Genomic DNA, 23,211 nt, shown 5'->3' with positions numbered 1-23,211 from the left:
GCGCGGCAGGGGAAGGCTCTGGCTGGGGGAAGGCGGCAGGGGAAGGCTCTGGCTGGGGGAAGGCGGCAGGGGAAGGCTCTGGCGGTGGGGGCGCAGCAGGGGAAGGCTCTGGCGGTGGGGGCGCGGCAGGGGAAGGCTCTGGCTGGGGGAAGGCGGCAGGGGAAGGCTCTGGCGGTGGGGGCGCGGCAGGGGAAGGATCTGGCGATGGGGGCGTGGCAGGGGAAGGCTCTGGCTGGGGGAAGGCGGCAGGGGAAGGCTCTGGCGGTGAGGGCGCGGCAGGGGAAGGCTCTGGCGGTGGGGGCGCGGCAGGGGAAGGCTCTGGCGGTGGGGGCGCGGCAGGGGAAGGCTCTGGCTGGGGGAAGGCGGCAGGGGAAGGCTCTGGCGGTGGGGGCGCGGCAGGGGAAGGCTCTGGCTGGGGGAAGGCGGCAGGGGAAGGCTCTGGCGGTGGGGGCGCGGCAGGGGAAGGCTCTGGCTGGGAGACGCCGCAGGGGAAGGCTCTGGCTGGGGGAAGGCAGCACGGGAAGGCTCTGGCGGTGGGGGCGCGGCAGGGGAAGGCTCTGGCTGGGGGACGCGGCAGGGGAAGGCTCTGGCGAGGGGAGGCAGTGGTGGGGAAAGGGGAGGTGGCAGTGGCGGGGAAAGGCTCTGGTGGCAGGAGCTAGTATGACACACAGCTGGGTAGACGTGGGGGTCGCTGCATGGGTCTGTAGAGAGCCCTGTAGGGTTTATACCCCAAGGATTCAGGTGTGTAAGGCACTCAGCTGTCCTCTGCCTAAGCCCTGCCTCGCTGTCTACACATGCAGCCTCTGCACGCTGCTGTACATGTAAACGTGCCTTTAGAGTGTGTCCACACTGCATTGGAAACCCCGCAGCAGCGCGTCTCCGCGTCCAGCTCTGCAGACTCGGGCTTACACTACAGCATCCAAACCAGCTGGTGCGGCCTGGAGCTCAGCTCTGAAGGCTGGGGATAGGGTGGCGGGTGGGGAAAGGTCTGCACTGCTGTTTACTCGACCCAGGTTGTGTGACTCACTGCCGTGGGTTTAACACAGTGTAGATGTACCCAGTGTCCTGCCTGCTGCAGGGTTTCGGAGACCTGCCTCAGGTGTGCAGAAATCAATCTCTATTGGTTAGAGCGAAGGCTCTTCGCTTGCAGGAGCTCCCTCTTGTGACAGCGCAACACAGTCCCCTTGGCCCGTGGCTAGCTGTCTGCCCTTGCTGCCAGTTGAGGGAGGTTCTGCCAGCTCTTCTATCAGCATTTCCGTTCGTGCAAAGGAACGCGGCTCCCACAGGCCCATGAGAGCTGCCAGAGATCCTCTGCGTCTGTCCCTGGTCACCTCTCCCCTCAGGTTCTGCTGGGTGGGCGACTCAGGCCGGCTACCTGCAGCCTGTCTCCTTTAGCCCCAGATGCAGCTGGACCAAGGCAGGGCCATATTCAGCCCTTCCTCCTTGCCCAGGGGGCCCTGGCTTATGGCTCTGGGGCAGCGCTTCGTCGGTGGCTCCTCCATATACCTCTCTCCTTTCCCCCTTCCGCCTCAATATCTCCTCTGTACGGGTGGTGGCATTCGTGTCACCACCTCCTGGCCCCCTGCCGAGGCCTTGCTGCCTGTTTGCATGCTCCAGGCCCAGCTCGGATGCTGTGCTAGGCACCTCGCGACTCTGCTTTGTCTACTTGGCCAGATTTCCCAGGCCCCAAGTAGGATGCTGGGAGCCTGGGCTTGGATCTCCAGGCCCTTGGAGCTGCAGAGCCCCCATCTGTCCCTGACTGTCATAGCTCCCAGCAGGAGGGGCTCAAAGCTGCACTGGCCTCTTGTCCTCACCCCACCCCTTGCCGGGTGTTTCCCTTGAGTCTGTCCCAAAGGCTGCCACTCAGCAGGATGATCCCTTGCTCAGCCGTTGCCTTTCACCCTCCCACAATGGAGGAGCCTTCGCCTCTGTCTGCAAAGGTCTCAGGCTTCTCGTTCTTCCAGACCCTTCTCCTTGGGCAGGGGCAGGAGAGAAAGTGAAACTGACGCCAGCATATGCAGGGATTCCCTGTCTTCGGCCCTGTCTGCACGGGACACATCCACATTTGGCTTGCCTTGGGGGTGTGGGAGCGTTACAAGCGCTGACTGCCCAGATTCCACTGTGGTCAGCCATGCCTGAACCCAGGTGTCTGGCTCTGGCCAGGTTGCACTGGTGCGAGCTATAATGCACCTTTCCCCCGATGTGGGTGGGAAACCACCAGTTCAGCTAGTCTGCCCAAATCCATCCCCCAGCGCCATGCTGATCCCAAAGCCCTGCTCTCAGCGCCAGCACCCGCTTTCTCTGCAGATAGCTCAGTGGTTTGAGCATTGGCCTGCTAAACCCAGGGTTGTGCACAGAAAGCGTGGTGCATGAACTGGTGCACCAGAGGCTGCTGGTGCAGGCTGAAGGTTCACTAGTACAGTGAACGAAGCACTGTGTGAACGAGTATGAGGTAGAAGGGCTCTAGGGAGCGTTACGAAGAGATTACTCAGTGTGCTATTGTGAAGCGGTTGCACTCACGGAAGGTGCGCCTCCTTGTGGCTGGCTGTGGGAACTAGCTGTCACCCCATCTGGGGCCCCTTCGCTCTGTGGTCCCCGCCCCCCGTGAGTCATCCAGGTCATTGTCTAGTATTCCCCCCTCCCCTCCTCCTGCGTAACAAAATCCCACCAGCCAAGCTGTCCCTCTGCCATCTCAGCTGCAAGCCTGAGCCGCTTTGCCAGTGGCTGGTAGAGGAACCCGGGGTCAGCCCAGGGAGCCTGTGACCAGGTGTCTCCCTTGCTGGTTCCCTGGGCTCCTTCCTGCCACCCTTTCTAGCTCCTGGCCTGTCTCTGGGTTTACCACCAGAGCTTCCTCTGCTCTCCATGGCTACTTCACTCCCTCAACCTCTTCTCCAGGGCCGGACCCAGGGCTTACGTCCCCCTGGCTCTGCCCCTTGCTGCTGGCTAGCTCCTTTTCCCGCTGGGGCATGACTGCAGAGCTCATCCCCCCATCTTCTCCCTGCTCTCACTTCCTCGCTTTAGACCCCAGTCCCAGCTCCTCTTCTGCCCGTAGGCGCTGGTTCCTCTGCTGGCCCCCACTGCCCACTCAGGGCTTGTGGGCTGCGGACACCCCATCACAGGTGTGTACAAAGAGAGAGCCCTCCCCCCCACGCCCGTTTCGGACATTAGAGAAAACCTGGCAATTGTGAAAACTGAACTCTGACCAATCAAAGAAATAAAGCCCCCAAACCAGAGCCCCATGGTGAGCGTACTCAGCTGGGAGGTGGGAGACCTGCGTTCAGGACCCCAGTCTGCCTGAGTGGAAACAGAGATTTGACGGTGGGTCTCCGGCATTACAGATGAGGGCACTAATCACTGGGCTGCGGTGTACTTGGGGTGGGGCTCTGTCTCTCCTGTGGACCTGTTCCCCATTGAATAAATACAAACACATTGGGCAGAGCGAGTGTGCGCGTGCCTCAACCGGCTGGGGATTCAGGCACTCGGGGTGGGGGGTGGGAGACACACTCGGGCTCTGCTCCCTGAGCCAAGGAGCAGTTTTGATTGACCCAAAACTGCATTTCTGAGCAGATAAGCTCTTGCCCCACTCTGTGCATGTCCTGGACAATCGTCTGGTGTTGCCAGGTGACGAGACACACACGTTTGGGTGTGACCCTGGTAACTGTGTCGCTCCTCCGGGCACCGCAGTCAACATCCTTCGTGCCCCAGAGTGCGACTGTCTTGCTTGGGTGCCCCTCTGCTCCAGGACTGTCTTCAGTAGGGTTGATGTGCTGCTGTCCTTCTTCTGCCCTTTGAGTGCCCCATCACCATGGCTTCTAGGTCTTGGCCTATTGCAGATCTCCCCGGCCCGCCAGCCAGGGAGAGGCGGAAACACCAGGTGGAGGCGCACAGCTGCTTCCAGTGTCAAGGTGTGCTTAGCCCAGCTGTGCTGCTGCCTGGGAGGAGCTGCTGGAGAGCTCCCCTTGGGTGCTCTCTCCTGGCACAACTGTCTGGTGATCCCCATTGGCCTCCCCATTGGGGGCCATTACAAGGAAGGAAGTCTGGGGCTCCACATCCCTTCCTCTTGCTTGGGAGTGGGTCAGAAAGTGACCGGCAGGCCGGAAAGGCATGGTGCTGTGCAGTGCTCACCTCTGCCACTCTCTCCCGCCTGCTCCAGGCAGTGGTGAGGTTTCCATCTGCTTCGTCCATGGGCTCTGGCCATTTCATATCCAGGCAGCAAGCTCCTGAATATTGCAGGAGCTGCCACATCTACCCTACAGCCAACTAAGGATGCTCCCTCTCCAGTCATCTCAGCTACAGTTCTTGCCTCTGTCCTCACTGGATCAGCCCACCAGCCCCTTTCATCTGGTAACCCTGCCTTCCTTGGATCAGGGCACAGGTTCATCACACTATTCCTGCTCCCCTGAAGCAGACCAATGGACCCTGGTCTTCCTTATCCCAATAAATAGGTCAGACCAGGGATCCGCCTAGCTCTCCCAGCCCCCGTCCGACCATTGGCCCTGGCTGTGGTGCAGTCCAGCCCCCCTTCCCTCCCCTCAGCTGTGTGAATGTCCACCCACCCGTAATGCACCATCGAGATGTGCCTGGGGCCATTCGGCTGGAGAGCAGAACTCCCCTCCCCTGGCCCCATACAGACTCCTCCAGCACAGGCCTTTGGGTGGAAGATGGAGTTTTCTCCAGACCCAGGGCAAGGGACGGGCTGGGAGAGGACATCCAGGCCCTGTGTATTCCTGGATCCTCAGTCTAAGAGGCCTGGGGGGGTGGGAGGAAGGTGACCCCTAAAGCAGCCTGACCGGTGCTCTGCCAGCGAGGGAGCGCAGGCTGCTGCCATTCCCTCATGGAGAGGTCCGGACTCGGGTGCACCAGGCTTGTCTGCTCTGGGGCCTTGGAGGGTGGGGGGTACAGTATGAGCAAGAGGGAGTTGGAGCAGAGCTGGAAGCTCCTGGCTCCATTCGTGGCCCACTGTAAACACCCTGTCTGGCTGGGTACTTCCAGCAGGCCAGGCTGGGGCCCTGCATACATCCAGGGGTGCCACGGTTGCCTATGTGCCCCCAGTCCTGTAGGAGGGAGCGGGGGCTGAGAGCTGGCAGGGGGCGCGCGTGTGACCCATCCCCGTCCCTAGCAACAGCTTGGGCTAAACTCCCGTGAAATCGCACCAACTGCCTGGGCTTGTGGGGGAAGGGTGGTTAACCCCAGCCCAGGCGTGCTGCAGCAGGGCCAGCCTGTGGGGCTGGGGGTGGGTGGGAAGTGAGCTACCGGCTGGGGGGCTCCCCTTAGCTCCCTGCAGGCGGCCTGCCTCTGGGGGAGGGGAGGGCGCTGGCTCTGTGTCTCTGCCTGTCTGTCAGTGCTGCCAGAGCGTGGGAGTTCCTGGTGCCCCGTGCTGTGCGCTGCTCGCTCTATATAAGGGTTACAGGCTGTAGCAGGGAGGGGCTGGGTGCCGTAAACAGCAATGTGCCGCTGCAGGCTGGCTGGGTCTCTGGTGTGGGGAGGAGCAGCCCCTCCGGGACAGAGCCACACTGACCCGCAGCTGGCCTTGCCCTGCTCCTCAGCCCACCCTGCATGCAGCCCCCAGGGCTTGAGTCCTGCCCACATAGGTGCCTGGTTCCTGCTGAGCCTAGTTCTGACCTGCCATGCGGCTTGCAGTCTGGCCTGCAGCCTGCGTGTTGTCCCCTCGGAGGTAATGGGAATGACGTGATTTCACGCTGTGCCTGAAAGTAGGGGGATCCTCAACAGCGGCCCAGCCCTGTGAGATCCCCTAGGGCAGCAGTAATGGGCAGAGTGAGGGTGGCGAGGGGGATCCCTGAGCAGCCACTAGCCGGCATAGGCAGAGAGGTCAGTGTAGCCATGAGAGGCCAGGCCCCGGCCGGAGGGGCTACAGAAGGAAGAATGTGGCCAGTGCTGCAGCCGGTGTCTCCTGGGCCAGGAACGGACAGGTGCCAGCAGGCAGCCCGAGGTCCCTGAGCAGCGCTAAGAGCTGGTGCTGCGAGTCGGGCTTGATTGTAAAAAAACCAGACTAGGGGCCAAGCAGCCCTGGGATTCTGCCTTCAAGAGCTGCTGCTGCTTGCAGGCTGAGCTGGCCTGTGCTGCTGTCTGGTTGGTAAGGTTCCCGCAGACATGCTGGCCTGGCCCGGCCCCATCCTTTAGCCTGCAGTCGGTGGAGAAGTGACCAGTGTGGGTGTGTTGACTGGTTTCCATGTTGCATTGCATCTGGTGACTGGGGTGCGCTACAGGAATCTGGACTTCTGAGCTGGGTCTGCCCTAGGACTGTTAATCTATTATGCTATCTCCATGGCAGGACACACCTGAAATGTAGCTGCCTCTGGGGTAGGACATGCAGACTCGAACAGCTCACAGCAATGCTGCAAAAGAGCTTAGGGGGCGTCGTGAAGAGCTGTTACCGCAGGAGGGGAATTGGGATGTAGAGTGTAATTGGCCAAGCCTGACCTGACTGTTCTCCCCGCAGCTGGCTGTGTTAGAATGGACGCATGTCGTCAACACCTGGGTTTAAAACTGTGGCTGGTGGCACCGCCAGCTGCCTAGTGCCCCTAGCACCACACTGCCTTGGAGGGATAATCTACTCTGCTGAGTCACTAATGCTACTTCCCGGAGTGCCTGGATATTCTTCCCATCCAAGTCCTGGCACCCTGGGCAGAATCCCACCCCTGGTGCCGAGAGGTGCAGCATTCCTGGCATCCCAGTTCTCCATCCCCAGCCAGGATGGGGGTGAGCATAGCTGCACTTTCCCATGTGGCTTGGAGGTGTGGACAGGGCCTGCACACCTCTCGCCCTCTGCTAGCTCCATCGCGCTCTGGGTGGGGGATCAGAAAGTGGCTAGTATTTCCATCTGGCCATCGCCCTGCTGCAGATCTACGTTTGACCTGCTGCAGCATGGCTCTGTCCTCGCGAGTCTAAATAGCACTTCTGTGTATCTTCACCCTCTGCTTCCTAGGTTCGGGAGGCTGGGAAGCCAGCAGGCCAAGCTGAGCCCTGGCAGTAGTTGAATTCCCTTCAGCTCTTGCCGCAGCTCCGCTGACGGTGTTTGTGGTGCTGGTGCACAACCAGGGGAGTGACCGGACAGGCCGTGTTCATTTCAGGCACCATTAGAAAAGTAGGGAAGAGCTGGCTGGCTGCTTGTCCAACTCCTGCGCTGCGCTGGGTGCTGAATGTGACAGCGTAACACCAGGCCCTGTTCCTGAGAACTTCCAATCCAAGTGACAGAGCCAAGGAGCTGGGATGTACCCCGACACCCAGGGCAAGGATATTTTTGGAAACCTCCTTGTGTCTTTCCTATGACATCTTACTGTGGGCATTGCTCGTAGGCCACTAGGATCTGGGGCTTTTTCACCATCTTGTTCCCACTCTGATCCCATGTGTCTGGGCCACTGTGTTGGGAAGGGCTGTGTGCCCTGTGTCTCTAGGGTACTGGTTCCAACCCAGTGAGGTGGGGCCTGGCTGGCTCAGGGGTGGGGAACAGGAAATGCGGCATTTCCCCTCTAGGGGCCACCGGCTCTAATCCAGCCGCAGGTTGGGAGGTTGGCTTGAATTTCGCATCTTGTCTGAGTTTGAATCAGGTTGGTTACTGCCTTTGGGAGGCCCAGCGGTCTCAGCTCTTGGGTGTAACCCACAGGCGTATTTATCTACACTCAGCGGGACCGATCTCCGCACCCCCCAGACAGTCTCCTCCACTGGCCCCTTTGCTGGGAGCCTCTGCAGGAGAGAGGCCAGCGACTGAGTGGGCCAGAGCTGGCATTTGCTTCTCTTTGCCCAGGGGGTTGTTTCTGCCAGTCCTGATGTGTGGCTGGGGTGTCTGGCCTGCTGTGGTCTGCTCCGTCTTCTGTCCTGGGCACTCAGTCCAGCCCCTTCCAGTGTCACCAAACTCACAGGGGGAAGCAATTTGAATTTGCCCAGTGGAATAGGACACACTAGAGGGACTTGCTCTGTCTGACATGCTCCCTCCGAGCCTCTGCGCATGATGGGCTGCCTCCTTTAGGGAGGGTGTGAGCTGTGCAGGGAGGGGTGTGTGTGTAGTGTCAGCCAGGCCATGTGGGGGCTCTGGGGCTGAGTCTCTGTCTCTCCACCCAGGTGCCATGTCTGACGTACTGGTGGGATTGTGAGTGTGCAGCCGTTGCTGCAACGGCTGGAGCGATGCTGCTTGGGGTCCGTCTGCTGCTGCCCTGCAGTCCAGCCTAGCCCATGGAGGGTGCCTTGGAGCAGGTGAGCGCTGGCTGTACGCTGGCCGAAGCCGGTAAGATCCATCCTGACTTGCCCCCAGCATGGACAGGCTTCTTGCTTTGCATCAGGCGGTGGAGCCCTTTGTTATGGGGAATCCCAGGTGCGATGGGCCAGCAAGTGCCCCTTGAGGCTGTGTCCCAGGCAGCAGGGCATGTCAGCCACAGGTCCTGTAATGGCAGGTCTCCACCCGCCCAGTGAATCTTCTAATGCCCCCGGCCCTGCTGCTTCCCCTGCTCCCTGTGGCCTGGCCTCTCCTCTCCTCCTCCAGCCCCTAGCACCCAGGTCTAGGAAGAGGGAGCTCTCTGGCTGCAGAGCTGGGCTCCTGTCTCCCCCAGTGCCTATGAATCCCAGTGGAAGGGTAGCTCCAGGCTCCGTGCCCTGGCCTCTGTTATAGGTGAGGGGGCTGTGGGTTGCACATGGGCCAGTCTGGTTTAAATTAGTGTCTCACCTGCCCTTGTCCTCCCCAAGCGTTCCACCCCCTGCTCCCTCTGCCGGCGTCAGCGGGTACAGAGTCGTGTTAACCCTCCCTTTCCTTCCCCGTTAGTGCTGCTGAACAGGCCCGAGAGCCAGCCAGGCCCCTGCGGTGATTTGGAGGCAGATCCCGACGCCCGTGATGGTGGGAGCCATTCCTCGGCAGCCGCGCCGCTTCTGGGGGGCGCCTGGATGGCAGGTGTCTCCAGCTAGCTGTGCCAAGGACCGTCTGCTGCTGGGGCAGAACAGCTGCTCGGCGAGGGGTGGGTGGTGAGTGCCCAGCCGCGGCCTGAGCGAGTGATCAGGAAGATGACGGCTTGGCAGCCTGCACTGGCTTCTAAAGCAAAGGGAACTGAGCATTTGCTTGCCCCCTTGAGGCCAGGCTAACCTGCCTGGCTCCTGTGGCCAGAGGATTAGCTGAGGCACGACCTGGTGTGTGTGGACTCGTCCCCCATGGCCCCTGCCTTACAGCGCTAACTGGCCCAGCCAGGGACTCCTCTGAGTGTGGGGCCTGAGGTCCCAGCATGGTCCCTGCGGGGCGGCATAGACTCTCGTAGGCCTCAGCAACCTCCTCTTCTCTGGGGCTTGGTAACCCTCCCCCACCTCCAGACTGCAGGGCTTCTGGAGAGTTGGCCTGCGCTGCTCCCCGACCAGCCTGGCTCCTCCTGCGGGCCTGGCCCTGGGAGTGGGAGACGTGGGCTAGGGCAGTCTATGGGCCTCTGCACCAACCTGCTGGGCTGCCTGGGGCAGGAGCGAGGCCTGAAGCGCCAGGGAGGGGTGGCTGAGCCAGGGTCCCAGAGGCTGATCCCCTCCCCTCTGCTCCCCACAGATGCGGCGCTGCAGTGCACTCCGTAGCGGAGGGCTTGTCTGGAGGGAAGGGGTCTGACACACCACCCCCTTTCCTCAGCCCTGTGACCTCGTGACACCGTACACCCCTTCCCTGCCGCTTTATGGGCTGTTTCGTCTTTGGCTCTGGTTGGGGTCCAGCCCGCTAAGGCTCCATGCGACACATCCATGCTGAGGCGTCCCTCCCCCAGGAGCATGGCACGGACTCAGGCCTGTCCCGGCCAGGCAGCCAGGTGGCCTTGGAGCCCGCCCCAGAGCACTGCCCCCGCCGCAGCATCGTGATGGGCTACAACAAGACAGAGATCAAGCGCCAGAAGGTTTACCAGGTCTCCATCTTCTCCCACCTTTCCAGCTCCTCTGAGCCGGCAGTCCAGAGAGCTGAGGGTGGGCGGCAGGCCATCAAGAGAGGGTACCTAGAGCAGTGGGCTCCGGAGGCTGGGCGGGATCCCAAGCGAACACACTGGGGAAGCCCAGGGGCTGAGGCCAGGCAGGACGGGGTCCCTGGGGAGCTACACCCTGGCCAGGACTCCCCAGACGATGACGCCGTGGAGGACGGGCTGCTGGTGGAGGAGCTGTCCCTTTGCGGCTCAGCCCAGCACTTCTCCCACAGCGGCCTGCGAGTGGTGGAGCACCGATGTGAAGGCAGCCCTGGCCGGGCAGGGGCCCGGGAGGGCAGCCCCAGGGCCTGCAGAGAGGACAGATCGTGGGAGGCTGCCTCCTCTTGGCCACAGCACACAGCTTGCAGCACTTTGCACATGAGAGACAGTTCACCTGCCCAGCTTGAGGATGGCCCCTTGGCGAGTCCCAGAGCCTGTGGCTCAGTGGGGGGCAGGGAGCTCCCCCGGCTGGCTGGAGCCAGGGAGCAGCCTGCGGAGGGGAACGGGCCCCAGAGGGAGGAAAGGGCTAGCAGCCAAAATATACTTGACATTGATTTGCACAATATTGCACAAAAATCCTGGACAGCCTCGGGTGGGAGGGGGGAGGAGCAGCCAGGGGGCAGCCCCGCCCACAGCAACGGGGCTGGTAGAGAAGAGGAGCAGCTGACTGGGCACAAGGAGCCCAGCACCCCACGGATGGCCCCGGACTCCGAGAGCAATGGCCTGGGCTCGCTGGAGAAGACGCCCTGTGTGGGCAGCAGGCTCCTCGGGGCCAGCGGGGGCAACTGCGCGGCTAAGAGGAAGCTGCTGCCCTCGGGCGAAGGCGTGGCAGACTCATGTTCAGAAGATGAGAGCGTGGTGCCCGTGAGGAAGAAGAGGCCCCCCCTGTGCCACCCCATCCTGACCGCCTGCCGCAGCACCGATGCCAAGGGTGCCCCCTTCTGGAACCACCTGCTTCCAGGAGCCAAGGTGAGCGCCTCCTGCAGGGCTGGAGCGGGAAGGGTGGGCCTAAGGGAGCTGGGGAAGGGGTGAGTGGATGGGAAGCCACTGAGGGGCTCGCTGATGGGGTGGGGGCCATGGGTAGGACACTGTGGAAGGGAAGTGTTGGGTCAGTAGGGAGCTGGGGAAGGGGCTGGACCGTAAGGTGTGTCCTGTCCCCCCTTCCCACTGACCAGGGGCTGGAAAAGTCCAGGGTGCAGGGCTCGTCTGCTGACTCCACCTGTAGCAGAGTTTGGAGCCTGGCCTTGCAGGTCTCTGACTCCTGGCAGCATTCGGCCTGCAGTGAGACCTGCCTGGCCATGGTGCCTGGACCCTCTCCAGCTCCTTGGGGGCATGTGGGGGGAAGTGGAGGAGGCAGCAGCTGGAGCCGGGGGGTGCAGGAGAGTCTGAGGATCCCGGAGCCCCGAGAGCAGCAGGCCCCGTGCTGTGACACTGCCTGAGGTGGGCGCTTTGTGGCGGGGCCTGTCTATGCGGAGCGGTAGCCCATGGATTCTCTTCTAGCCGTTATAGCTGCAGCAGGAGCAGGGGCTTCCCAGAGCCCGGTAACCTCCTGCTGCTCCCTGGGGCAGACAGGGCCCTTCCTGGCTGACTGCAACAGGGCTGAGCTTGGCCTCTGAAGCTTCCTGCCCTGAGCCTGGGACCTCCCCATCTCAGTTCCTGGTTTCCCCAGAGCCCAGGTGATCCCCCCGATACCCTGCTTGCCACCCTGCGTCCGCCAAATCCTGTGCCCAGTCTGGCTGTCCTGGCACCCCAGTGCCTGGTGGGCCTCTGCGCTGTGAGCTGGGCACGGTCGGCACCTCCAGGCTCAGAGAGGGGCCTCCTGTGGGGGTTGGCTGCCCCTGGGGCAGGAATGCAGAGAGAGGCTCCCCTTCACCAGGCCAGGACTGCCTCTCCCGCCATCTGTGCGGTGCCAGGCAGAGGCTCAGGTGCCCTGGGGGGAAGTTCTGGGGGGGTGAACGTGCTGTGCCCAGAGTGTGGGAAGGGGGCCCAGAGACCCCTTGCCCGGGGACAGCCTGAGTCCTCGGCCGTGCTTCCTGTCCCAGATTTGCTCCCTGCCAGTCCAGCTGCTCCCTCCTATGCTCAGGGTGGCCCAGGCTGTCCCCAGCTCAGACCCTGTTGGCTAGTGAGCTGGATGGAGAGGAGACGTCTCACTGCCCTGCCACTTCCTGCGTTGCGGGGTCACAGTCAGGTGGTACGGAGCGGACAGGCGCCCCCCATCTCTGGCAGGCCTGCCGCTTGCAGTGACTCCTGAGGCCGGGGGATAGATGTGCTGTGCAAGGACTGATGTGTGCTCTGACCCCAGTTGGCATGCACGCAAACACGCCTGACACATACACAAACGTGTGCTGGGCACACGCACCCTGGTGCTTGTCAGGAGCACGAGGCCAGCTAACCACATCCCTCCTCCGTTCTGCTCTGCTGCCGCCCGTTGCAGCCTGGCACGTGTCGATTGCAATCCTCGGGCACTCTGGTGTGTGAACAGCCTCGCGCCGTCCCCATCAGCCCACTGATGATCCCGACTCCCTGGCTCTTCCTTATGGGAGCAGTTTCCCAGCCCCCTGCTCTAGGATTGCTCCCCTCCAGCCCTGCTCTCCACCCCATTCCAGGCAGCCGCCTATTGTCCACCATCCTGGAACCTTCACCCCCTTTCACACCAGCTGGGGGTTGGCTGGCTCGTTGCTGTTTTGTGCTGCCCTTTTGTGTCTCTTCCAGAAGGTAAAATGTCTAGAAAGGCAAGTGCCCTTTATAAAGGGGTGCAGCGGCTCCCAGCTGGTAGCTCAGCCCAGGTTTGGCTGCCCGCAGCCTCTCAGGGCTCGGCCCAGGGGCTGCTGGCTGTGGGGAAGGTGGGAGCAGCATGAGCCATGCAGGTGTGTCTGCTGGGCATTGCTGGGGACCTGGCATGAATCACCTGGGACTGGCTAGTGACCCAAAGCTGCCAGGGCCCCGCCTGGTAAGTGTCATCCAGGCCTGCCTGGAGCTCGGCCCCTGGGAATGTGTTCTCTGTGTGTGGAGGTGAATGGGGGGCATTGGGGGCATTCAAAGGCCAGCTGCACGCTGATGATGTCCTAGTGCCTTTGCGCGCCCTGTAAATGTGTGGTCCTGGGCTCTGCCCAGCTCTGGCCAGCTTGTGGAAAGTACCTGTCGGAGCTGTGACGGGATGCCTGCAGCCGGTGGGGCTGGGACAGACAGATCTCCATCTGTGTGTGTTCTCTGTGTGTGTGTGTGCGCGCCCGCAGAGGCGGGAGGGGAACTGTCCGACACCCTCGGCTGGGTCTGCACCTGGGACATGCCCTGCCGGGGCTTTGGCAGTCCTTGCTGCCTGACACAGGATCCTGGGAGCAGCAGAGATCATGGAAAGCCCCTTGGGATTAGTGGGGTAAGCCCACCGTCTACCCAAACAGAGGCAAGGGTTAAATCTCTCCCCCTGGCCCTGGCTGTGGATTCCCCAGCTGGAGATTTCCAGTGGCTCCGTAGTCTGGCTGGCAGGAGCCGTGGCCTCTGCTGGTGGCTGAGCTAGCCGTAGCCACGGGCTGTGGTAATGCCCAGGAGGGGACTCCTGGAGTAACCGGTTGAAGCGAAGAGGGGGAATGAGCTGCCTCTCATGCCGGAGTCCCTGCCACTGGGAGAACCAGGGTTGAACCCAGCCTGGAGAATCGAGTGCACGGCCTGAGGGTGGGCCTGGAGAGGGGGATGTAATGGGGCTTTCCCTGACATGTCTGTTGCTCTGGGAGCCCTGCTGTGTTGACCTGGTCCTTGGGGAGGGCAGGGAGGCGGGGGCAGGGGAGACTGCAGTTTGGTGTGGGGACTCTGAGGCAATGGGGTAGCTTGTAGCTCTAATGGGCAGTCAGGAATGGTCACTCAGGGCCAAGGCAGCCCCAGTGCCAGCCCCTGGCCATTCTCCCCCCATCTCTCTCATCTAGGGAGGGAGCCCAGCAGACAGCACGCTCTGCCACCACCATGCAGCCACCTCTGAGTGGAACATGGCAGCTGCTTACTGGTGCGCACAGGACGAGTGACAGTCTGGTGTCCTGTGGGTAGAGCTGATTGAGGGAGGAGAGGGCGTTCTCTGGGCCAGCTGTGACAGGGAGGTGCTGACGTGTGTGATGGGAAGAGCTGGTGGGTGTGGGCCCTGGACTGGGAGAGGGCTGGTGGGTGCTCTGGAGTTGGCCCGTTGGCAGCCCCTAATACAGCTCTTCGGCCTCTTGTCTCCCTAGAGTTCAGCAGGTGGCACTGCGGTGGGGCGAAGGCTAAAGAGTGGGCTGCGCCTGAAATCGTGAGTGTCCTGAGCTGTCTTGTGCCCCTGCTGGGCTCAGGGCAAAGCCGCGGGGGTCCCGGGCGCTGTGGGCAAGGGGGCTGCCCCTCTCTTCCCTGGTGTGGGGGTTGGTTCCTGGGCGATTGCCCTCCATGCCCAGGCCCCTCTGTTTGGGACAGGGTGCATCCGCACAGACCCTCCCCAGCCCCCTTCCCACCTGGAGTCCCTTGGACCCTTAGGTAGCCGGTGGGTGTATCCTGCCTGCCTCTTGTGAGGAGCTGTGTGGTCTGGGGGTCCAGTGACAGGGGCAGGTGACCCTCTGGGGAGAATGAGAGTGGGAGCCCGAGGCTGCCCGAGACCAGCACTGATGCTGCCTTCTCTTTGAAGGAGACATCTCCGCAGCAGCCTCCGGAAGGGGCCTGTGCGCACCCGGCCCTCTGCAGCTGCCTGGGCCACCACCTCCTTCAGCCATGCTCTGCTGGGCAACTTTGAGGTAACCATAGCCTGGAGGCCCATGGCCCGGGATGAGGGAGAAAGCCCCTCTGGGATGGGAGGGGAATGAGCCCCCCTAGAGCCTGCTCTGGCACTGGCTGCCTTTGTGCAGCTCCTAGGGTGGGAATTGCGTGTTCCTCTCTCTCCCCATGGTGCTGTCGTGGTCTTGAGCGTGTCCCCGTAGTCTGGGGAACGCTCTGAAGCACAGAGGGACAGCTCAGCCCAGCAGGCAGTATGTGTGAGGGGGCGCTCCTGGCCCTGTGAGATCCCAGGCTGGGCTGCCCCGTCCCCCTGGCTCTCTCCCCTTCCCAGGTAGGATGAGGGGAGAGGCTGCTGCAGTCGCAGCCTGCCCCAGCACTTCCCCAGCCTGGCACTCGCCCTCTCTTCCCCTGTTCCCGGTGCAGGGCACGGCACATCAGACAGGCTGGCCTCAGCCCAGCTCTGTCGGGGCAGGTGCCCACATCATAAACAGCAGCCCCTTGGGCACTAACTGGCTGCCTCGCTGGCAGTCTCGTGGGCCCTGGGGGGGCGGGAGGGAGGTGTATGGGACAGGCTTAGGCCAGGTGGCTGGAGTGGGGGGTACAACGTTGAAAGCTTAACCTCTTGTGGCTAAAGAAGCAGCCTCCAGGCTCCAGCTGCCCCAAGGATGGGGAAGTCTAGTTCCCATTTCCCACTGAGAGCTCTCTCCTAGTTCGCGTGCTGCTGGGTTTACTGCCCCCAGCTGGGTCTGCGACATCCGGGGATTAAAGTCCATGTTGAATCTGTGGCCTTTTGTGGTCTCTCCTCCTGGGGGTGCTTTATGGACACACGTCCACAACACTCTGCAGTGCATGGGCCACTTCCACTGCTGCAGTGCCACCACCTCTGGGGCGAAGTGCAGCAGTTGTTTAACAGCGCACAGCAACCCTACCCCCCAGTCTGGGCCAGGACATGAAAGCATCCTGCATCGAGGTGAAACTGAGAGGGATTCAGGAGTTGTGTAAATTCTCCCAGGCCCTGGTGTTAACTCCCTGACTTGTGCAGAATGCCCCGGGTCTTTAATGCCCACAGGTGTGTTCGGAGCCTGTGGGGACGGGCACTACCGTAAGATCCCCGATGGAAGTGGTCAGGTCGCTGGGATACCATCATGAGTGTTCCCATAGGGCTGGGGTGCAGGGCACAGTCCTGGCAGACCCTGCTGGCTTGGGACTGGAACGCAGAGAGGCTAGGCTCAGGGTTAGCGGCAGAATTGGCATTTGAGGGCTGCGCCCTTCCCTCATTTCTTCTCCCCAGGAGTCCATCCTGAAGGGGCGCTTCGCCCCGTCAGGCAGGATTGAAGGGTTCACTGCGGAGATCGGGGCCAGCGGCTCGTACTGCCCCCAACACGCCACCTTACCCGTCGATGTGACCTATTTCGACATCTCGGAACACAGTGCGCCCTCACCTTTCCTGGTACGCTGCTCGGCAGGGCTGGGGGCATGGGGTGCTCGCTGGCACAGGGTGGAACAGGCTGTTCAGGCAGAGCAGGGGCAGTGCAAAATGGAGCAGGCTGAGGCTCCCCTCTTCAGAGAGACTGCACATGCCAGGGGCTGCCGGTGGGGGAGACAAGCCCATGACTTCAGGATCCACTCAGCTTGGCTTTGTTACCGCTCTGGGGGAGAGGGTTGGCATGGTGGGGTGGGGGCTGCCTGTGCTGTGATGAGAGGCTTGAAATGGAGGCTGGAAGGTGACTGGCCGCTCACCTCGTATTCTTGGCTGGCAGGACATGCCGGGACCTGGAGTCGCCCTGGGTTGCCCCTCTGTATTAAGTTGTCAGCTATGAGTAGCAGTATAGATGCCAGTGGGCCGCCAGTCGCCCGTGGGCTGGATTTCCCCACCCAGGTGCTGGTTCTAGGTGCCGAGCAGCGAGTCTGGCACCCGTGAACTCTGAACCCCAACCTGTTAGGGGGGAAACGCCCCACCTTACAGGGCACTAGTGGAGGGGAGACCCTCTGCCAGCTCCTCCCCAGCCTGCGGCCAGAATCCTGCATCAATTCCCGGGCATTGTGGCGATCTTGGGCCTTCCTGTTCTCTGCCTGTGGTGCACACATCCTGTCTGCCGTGGGCCGTGACGCTCTGCTCCAGCTCGGCTGTTGGGTTTTGTGGGCGGTGGTGGCCTGTGACACGCAGCTGATCAGACTGGATGATCTCACCTTCACCTCTCTGCTGTGTCTCCTGGGCAGGCAGCCCTGGGCGCTGGATGTGGCTGTGTTTAGCCCCTCAGTGTGCTGGGGGAAAGGGTCTCTTCTGGGGGCAGGTGGGGCTTTCCTGGGAGTCCCCTCTGGCGGCCTTGTCCCAGACTGCTCCCGGGCCCTGTGTCGGGGCCGGGCTGGCCCGTGGTTCTGCAAAATGGCTCATGTGCTTTCTCTTGGCCTTGTCCCAGGGAGTGATAGACTTGGAGGCCTTGGGAAAGAAGGGGTACAGTGTCCCCAAAGCTGGAACCATCCAAGTGGTGAGTGGGCTCCTGTTCTCCATGGCACAATGGCGGGGGGTGGAGGGCGGTTGCCGTGGCCCGGTCGGTGCTTGGTGGTGTCTGGCAGCACGGAATGAGCTGGGCCTGGAGCCTCCAGAGAGATGGGTCCGGAGCAGCCTCTGGGAGCTGGAGGCCTGTCGTGAACCGGGGCATGTCCCAGGCATGGGGTGGTGCAGGAGCCATGGGAACTGGCAGGGGAAGGAGAAGGGGAGAGCAGAGGTGCAGGGAGGGCAGTTATAAGGAGCTCTGGCAGTGAGCAGAACAGGGAGCTGGACACAGTGCACTGGGCAGTCAGTACTCGAATGCCACAGTGATGGGCATCTATGTAGGAACTTGAATAAAGGCTTCCGAGATGGGGAAAGTGAAGCACAGAAGGGCTAGGGCTAGGGGCCAGGGCCTTGCAGTGTCAGAGTGGGGATCGGAACCCAGGAGTCCTGCTCAGGCCACTAGGACACACCACTCCAGGGCCTTGCAGTGTCAGAGTGGGGATCGGAACCCAGGAGTCCTGCTCAGGCCACTAGGACACACCACTCCAGGGCCTTGCAGTGTCAGAGTGGGGATCGGAACCCAGGAGTCCTGCTCAGGCCACTAGGACACACCACTCCAGGGCCTTGCAGTGTCAGAGTGGGGATCGGAACCCAGGAGTCCTGCTCAGGCTACTAGGACACACCACTCCCTTACAGGTCTGGAGAGCTCAAGTGGCTGGAGGATGCTGCTTGGAAGCCCTTAGTGCAGCCAGGGCTGAGCAGGAGCAGGAGCAGGGGCAGGGGCAGGGGAGGGTGTCACTGGAGGCCAGAGGGGTTGTGAGGGTAAAGGCTGACGTCTTGCCCATTGCTAGGGTAGGAGCTAGAGGGGGAGCTGGGGATCGAGGCCAGGGAAGGAGTGAGGAGTTGCTGGGCAGGACGGCAGTGCCTGCAACATGGATTTGAGGGATGAGGGACCCCAATTTCAAGCCTCACCCTATGCATCGTTGATACCTGGACATCTGCCCCAGGCCGAGTGGGCCCCAGGAGAGCTCCTCTGGCAACAAGTCCCTCCCCATTCCTGTGTCATGGATCCACAGGCCCGGTGCTCTCGCACAGCTCTGGAACACACTGAAGGGGTCCCCCTGGGACTGTCAGCCCCCTTAGGGTCACACACTCACTGGGATCAGCCCCGTAGCCTCACAGCATCCTGGGACCGACCCTTGGAGCCTTCAGCCCCCCTATTTTATGCCATGAGCTCCGGGCAGCAAGTCCACCTGAGCTGGACACTGGAGGGAGACTTGCACCCCCAAAGGGAGCAGTGCCCCCCCCACCCTTCTGGGACCTCTTGACTCTGCAGTGACTCCCAGCCAGTGGGGCAGCAGCAGGAGGGGTATTGACTGTCTGGGACACAGAGTAGAAAGTCCAGAACGGAAAGTTACAGCAAAGTCCAGCTGGGTCAGTCCCAGAGCCCTCTGACCCCTCCTTAGTGCCACTGCTGGAGCATCTCCCACCACTTCCAATAGCCCACACTGAACAACCCCACCTGGCACCTCCTGCGTCCTTTGTCCTTGTCCTTGGCAGCCATTGTCACCTGGCCCCCTGCTTAGCCTTTTGTTCTCCAGCTGGTCAGACCCCGCTGGCTTCCTGCCCAGGGTCAGCCATTCACGGTTGTTGTTGCTGGATTCAAAATGTCCAGGCAACGGAAGTGGCCGTTGTCTTCTGGGACTCTCCATGGGCGTGGGGCCCAGGCCGCAGACAGCCAGGCATCAGTCACACCTGGATCTCTGCAAAGAGTAAACAACCTTTCCCCCCGCCACCTAGTTAACCAGGCAGCACATAGGGGACACTGAGGCATGCACTGTATTTATACAAAATATTATGAAAAATTCCCACTTGGTCATACCCTGTGCTTGTACTACAGCCCCTTGGCCCCTGCTCTGTCCGGGGTCTGGATACGTCCTGGGAGCCCCTCTGCACCCCAGCCTTGCCTCCTATGGCCTGGACCCTCTCCCCACAGCTGACCTGCTCTCTCCCCATTTCCAGACCTTATTTAACCCTAACAAAACTGTGGTGAAGATGTTCCTGGTGACGTACGATTTCCAGGACATGCCGGCCAACCACATGACCTTTCTGCGTCATCGCATCTTCCTGGTGCCTGTGGGCGAGGAGGGGCCCGGCGAGACACCCAGCGACCCAGCCTGTGCCAGCCCGCCCAGGAGGGTCCTCTGCTACCTGATGCACCTGAGGTAGGGGCTGAGGTGGCGAGGGCGGGGGATGGCCATGGGTCACATCACCCTGGAGCTGGCCCCTCTTCTGGGCCGGAGCTCCTGCCCCACTCCCACCTCCTTTTCCCCCGCAGCTTCCTGTTCCCCGGGACCAGGATTCTGAGCCCAGGGGTGGCCATTCTCCTTGCGACATTACCACTGGGAACAACGGGAGATGGCGGCCATCTTGACTGCCACCTGCAAGACTGCCAGGCCATGGCAGTGACCTTGCCTGGGGCAGCTCTTGGCTCTGGGGCCTTTGGCAGCGGGAAGCAGTGGCCATTCTGAAGGAGGACGGAAGGTCATGGGAAAGCTGCCACCACGAGGAGAGGGTTGCAGTGCTGAGCTCCCCTCCTGCAGCCAGAGCCCCCTGGGAACACCACAACCCTGGTCCTGCTGCCAGCTCCTCCTTCCTGCTATGGCCCCAAAGGAGTGACTGCTCCTCCGTGCTGCAGCCCATGGCCTCTGCCTCAGGGAGTCTTGTTTGCCCTCAGGTTTCACAGCTCCAAGTCGGGGAAGATCTACCTTCATGACGACATCCGCCTGCTCTTCTCCCGCAAGTCGATCGAGGTCGACTCGGGGATCCCCTACGAACTGAAATCCTTCACAGAGATGCCAAGGAACCCCTGCTACTCACCCCGGGGCTGAGCACGGGGAGCCCCATGCCCCCCTCTCCACCCTCACCCCTGCACTTCGTAAACAAGTAAAGGGCAAGAGAGCGGAGCTGTCTCCTCCCCCAGAGGTATTGGCCCCCACCAAGCTGTGGGGTGGTGAGGCACAGACATACCCCTCCCTTGACAGCAGCTTCGCGCCTGTGCCAGAGAGTGAGCATGGCAGGCGTAGCGGGGATGGGATCATGGAGATGGCTGCATGGTGTGAGCAGGAGCTGGCATGCTGGCTCCTGTGCTCCCATCGAGTCAGAGACGCTCCTAGGCCTCTGGCTGCACAGCTCCAGGCCATGCCCTTCAAGGGAGGCTCGGGGGCCCCCGGCTTGTGGCACTCGGCTCGGACGGAGCTGAGCTGGCTCCCTGGCTGTGGGGAGGGATGGAGCAGATGGCAGCTCTCGGAGGGGGAGGTACTGTATTTATTAGTATTTATTGTTGGTGGGGAGCCAGGATGGAGAGTCCACGATGTGGCTCGTAACCCAGCCTTGATCACAAGTGCAGTGAATCCGATGGGCTCCGCTCTTGGTGCCCTTTGCATGTTGCACGACCAGCTGCGCAGCCCAGCACGACAGCAGGAGCTGAGCAAGAGACGTGCAGGACTGGACTGGCAGGGGAGACTGAGTCAGGATTGAGGGGTATCAACAGAACTGGTTGGTGGGACTGGGGCTGTAGGTTGGGATTGAGGGGCACTGGCAGGGCAGTGGGGAGCCCAGGGCTGCAGGTTGGGAATGAGGGGCACTGGCAGAGCGGGTGAGGGGAAGCCTAGGGTTGGGATTGAGGGGCACTGGCAGGGTTAGGGGGGAGCCCAGGGCTGGGGAAGCAGGGGGCTGCAGGTTGGGAGTGAGGGGCACTGGCAGGATTGGGGGGAGCCCAGGACTGGGCTAGCAGGGGGCTGTGGGTTGGGATTGAGGGGCACTGGCAGAGCTGGGAGGGGGCAGGGCAAGCAGGGAGCTGTGGGTTGGGAGTCAGGGGCACTGGCATGGTTAGGGGGGAACCCAGGGCTGGGCTAGCAGAGGGCTGTGGGTTGGGAGTGAGGGGCACTGGCAGGGCTGGATGTGCAGGGCCTGTGGGCTGAGCCTGAGGGGTGCTGGCAGAGCTGTCGGAGGGAGGGGGCTCTGCTCTTGCCCTCACTAACCCTAGTGCTCTCTACAGAAGCCCAAGCCCCACCTGAGGGAACCGGAGGGCTGGCAAGTGCCCCCGCACATGGCCCGGAGGAAAGACCTCATGTGGCCTGCTGAGCTCTGTCTCCCCAGGGATTGGGCCCTTGTTCTGGGAGTTGGGGGAGCCTCTGTTCCTGCTCCCCTCCCCCTGGGGCAAGTCCAGCCCCTGGGGTGTCCCTGGATAGCGGGGAAGTAGTTGCTGGCTGCAGCCCCAGGGGAGAAGGGATCTGTATTGGGGACTCTCCCTGGCCATCCCTGTTGTTCAACATCCATGTGAGCTGGGCTGAGCTGTGTCTGTTGTCATGGTTATTGCTACAGGAGACTTCTCAAAGGAAGCCCAAGCCCCCGTGAGAGGGGAAGGGGCTCGCCCCCCAACCCCTCCAGAGCAGGGCTGTGGGGCACCCAGGGTTTCTGTGTCTGCTGCAGATTGGAGTGGCAGTGGTCTGGAGCCCGCGGCCTCACTAACCAGGCTGCGCTGCGGCAGGGTTCTGGGGTAATAGATCCCCCTGCCCAGCTGGAGCTGGTGGGAGATGTGGCTGTCTCTGAGGATGCAGGAAAGCCAAACCCTCCAGCTGAAGCAGAGAGCTCCTGCGCTCAGCCTGGCCCCCAGGCCTGGGCAGGGGCTGCGTGAGGCCAAGTGAGGCCTTGCAAGTGAGAAGGGGAAGCCAGAGGGTGCATGTGGTCACTCGCTGACAGCATGTCTGGTATGATGGGTTACAGGAGGGGGATCCTAGGGGCCGGGCTAACCCCGTAGCTCCCTGCCTGAGAGCAGAGACAGTGCTGGCCTCCCAAGGCCCCAAGTGACTGTAATTACCCCATCTCCTGCTGTGGGAGATGGTCCAGTACCTGCCTTGGCTCACCCTGGGCTCCTCTCTCCTGCCCCTGGAGGGTTGAGTGAGCTCTGCCTGAGTCACCCCAGCCCGGCTGACCCTTCCAGACCCAGGAGCTGAGCCCTCCAGGGGGAATCTGGCATGTCCCTCAGGTCCTCGGCTGGGAATGAGCCACTGCCTGCCTTGCTTGGGACTCAGGGCAGGTGACTGGAAGTGGCTGCACTGTGGGATTGGATGGCAGGAGATGGGTAGGGGGCAATGGCTCCAGCCCTGTGACCTAGCAAACTTGGGGAGAAAAGAATGGAAACAGGAGACTAGGGGGCGAGCACAGGGCTCGATGTTTGGAGCAGTCACAATGGGATTTAGGGTCGCTTGGAGCAATATCTCCCCAGCCTGGAAGAACCATGCAGAGAATGTTATGGAGCCTGCCCTGGCCCCAGATGTGAGGGATGTCGGGGTGCGGAGGAGGTGGCCAGAGAAATGGGGAGTCCTTGGTGTTCTCCCTTGCCCGGGAGTTGGGCTTGCAAGAGTCTGGCCTGAGGTGCCTGGAATCAGGGGCAGGTATAAATACGGCCCTCCCTGTGACCCAGGTGGTGGGGAGTTAAACTAGGACCCCTCAGGAGGGAGTGGAAAGGCCTCCTGCACACACCTCCCCCAGCAGGACGAAGCATGAACTGTCGCATGCCAGGCCCCAGGCGAAAATCCTGCAGAGCACAGCTCCTCCTTCCCTATTGCGTATCAAGGGTGGCAGGAGTGGGGACTACAGTTCCCAGCAGGCCATGCGCCATCTCCAGCTGAGCAGCTCTTGCCACAGCTGGTGGGGTGGGGGGGTGCTATTTTAAATGTAACTTTTAGCAGCAGGCCTTTGTGCAGAGCCTGTGTCGCAGGCGGGGCGCTGGGGGTCCAGCACCATCTCTCCATTTCAAAGGAGGCAGTCAGGCCCCTGAGGGAGTGAGTGACTCCAGCCCAGCTACCTCAGGTTAGAGCTGCTGCTTCGTACATTTCATGGGGAGGCTCTGTCGTCCCCTCCCCCGTGACCCCTGTAGCTGCTGGGGTGCGCACGGTCCCTCAGCACTGTTCACACAACCTTGCCTCCTGCTCCAGAAACGAGTTGGGGGAACAAACACTCACAAAAACTTGAAAAAAAAAAAGAGAAGAAATATAGTAT

General features: G+C 61.9%; 1 protein-coding gene across 5 annotated transcripts in view; it reads left to right on the top strand.

Moving 5' to 3' along the window:
* FAM214B (family with sequence similarity 214 member B) overlaps positions 1-20,798 on the top strand; it is a 68,748-nt gene extending 47,950 nt beyond the window's left edge. For 3 of the 5 annotated variants that reach the window (XM_030566946.1, XM_030566949.1, XM_030566950.1), the window contains 9 exons: positions 8,080-8,211; positions 8,774-8,970; positions 9,530-10,892; positions 14,138-14,196; positions 14,563-14,668; positions 15,940-16,098; positions 17,069-17,137; positions 19,168-19,370; positions 19,883-20,798. In XM_030566946.1, coding sequence (XP_030422806.1) covers positions 9,702-10,892; positions 14,138-14,196; positions 14,563-14,668; positions 15,940-16,098; positions 17,069-17,137; positions 19,168-19,370; positions 19,883-20,036 — 1,941 coding nt within the window. In that variant the 5' untranslated portion in view covers positions 8,080-8,211; positions 8,774-8,970; positions 9,530-9,701 and the 3' untranslated portion in view covers positions 20,037-20,798. The remainder of the gene's footprint in view (positions 1-8,079; positions 8,212-8,773; positions 8,971-9,529; positions 10,893-14,137; positions 14,197-14,562; positions 14,669-15,939; positions 16,099-17,068; positions 17,138-19,167; positions 19,371-19,882) is intronic. The other 2 variants (XM_030566948.1, XM_030566947.1) reach the window with 2 other exon arrangements.
* Positions 20,799-23,211: the final 2,413 nt, after the last annotated feature.

The sequence above is a fragment of the Gopherus evgoodei genome, chromosome 6, assembly GCF_007399415.2.
Source record: "Gopherus evgoodei ecotype Sinaloan lineage chromosome 6, rGopEvg1_v1.p, whole genome shotgun sequence".
NCBI classification, from domain to species: Eukaryota; Metazoa; Chordata; order Testudines; family Testudinidae; genus Gopherus; species Gopherus evgoodei.
This window is presented reverse-complemented; position numbering and strand designations above follow the sequence as displayed.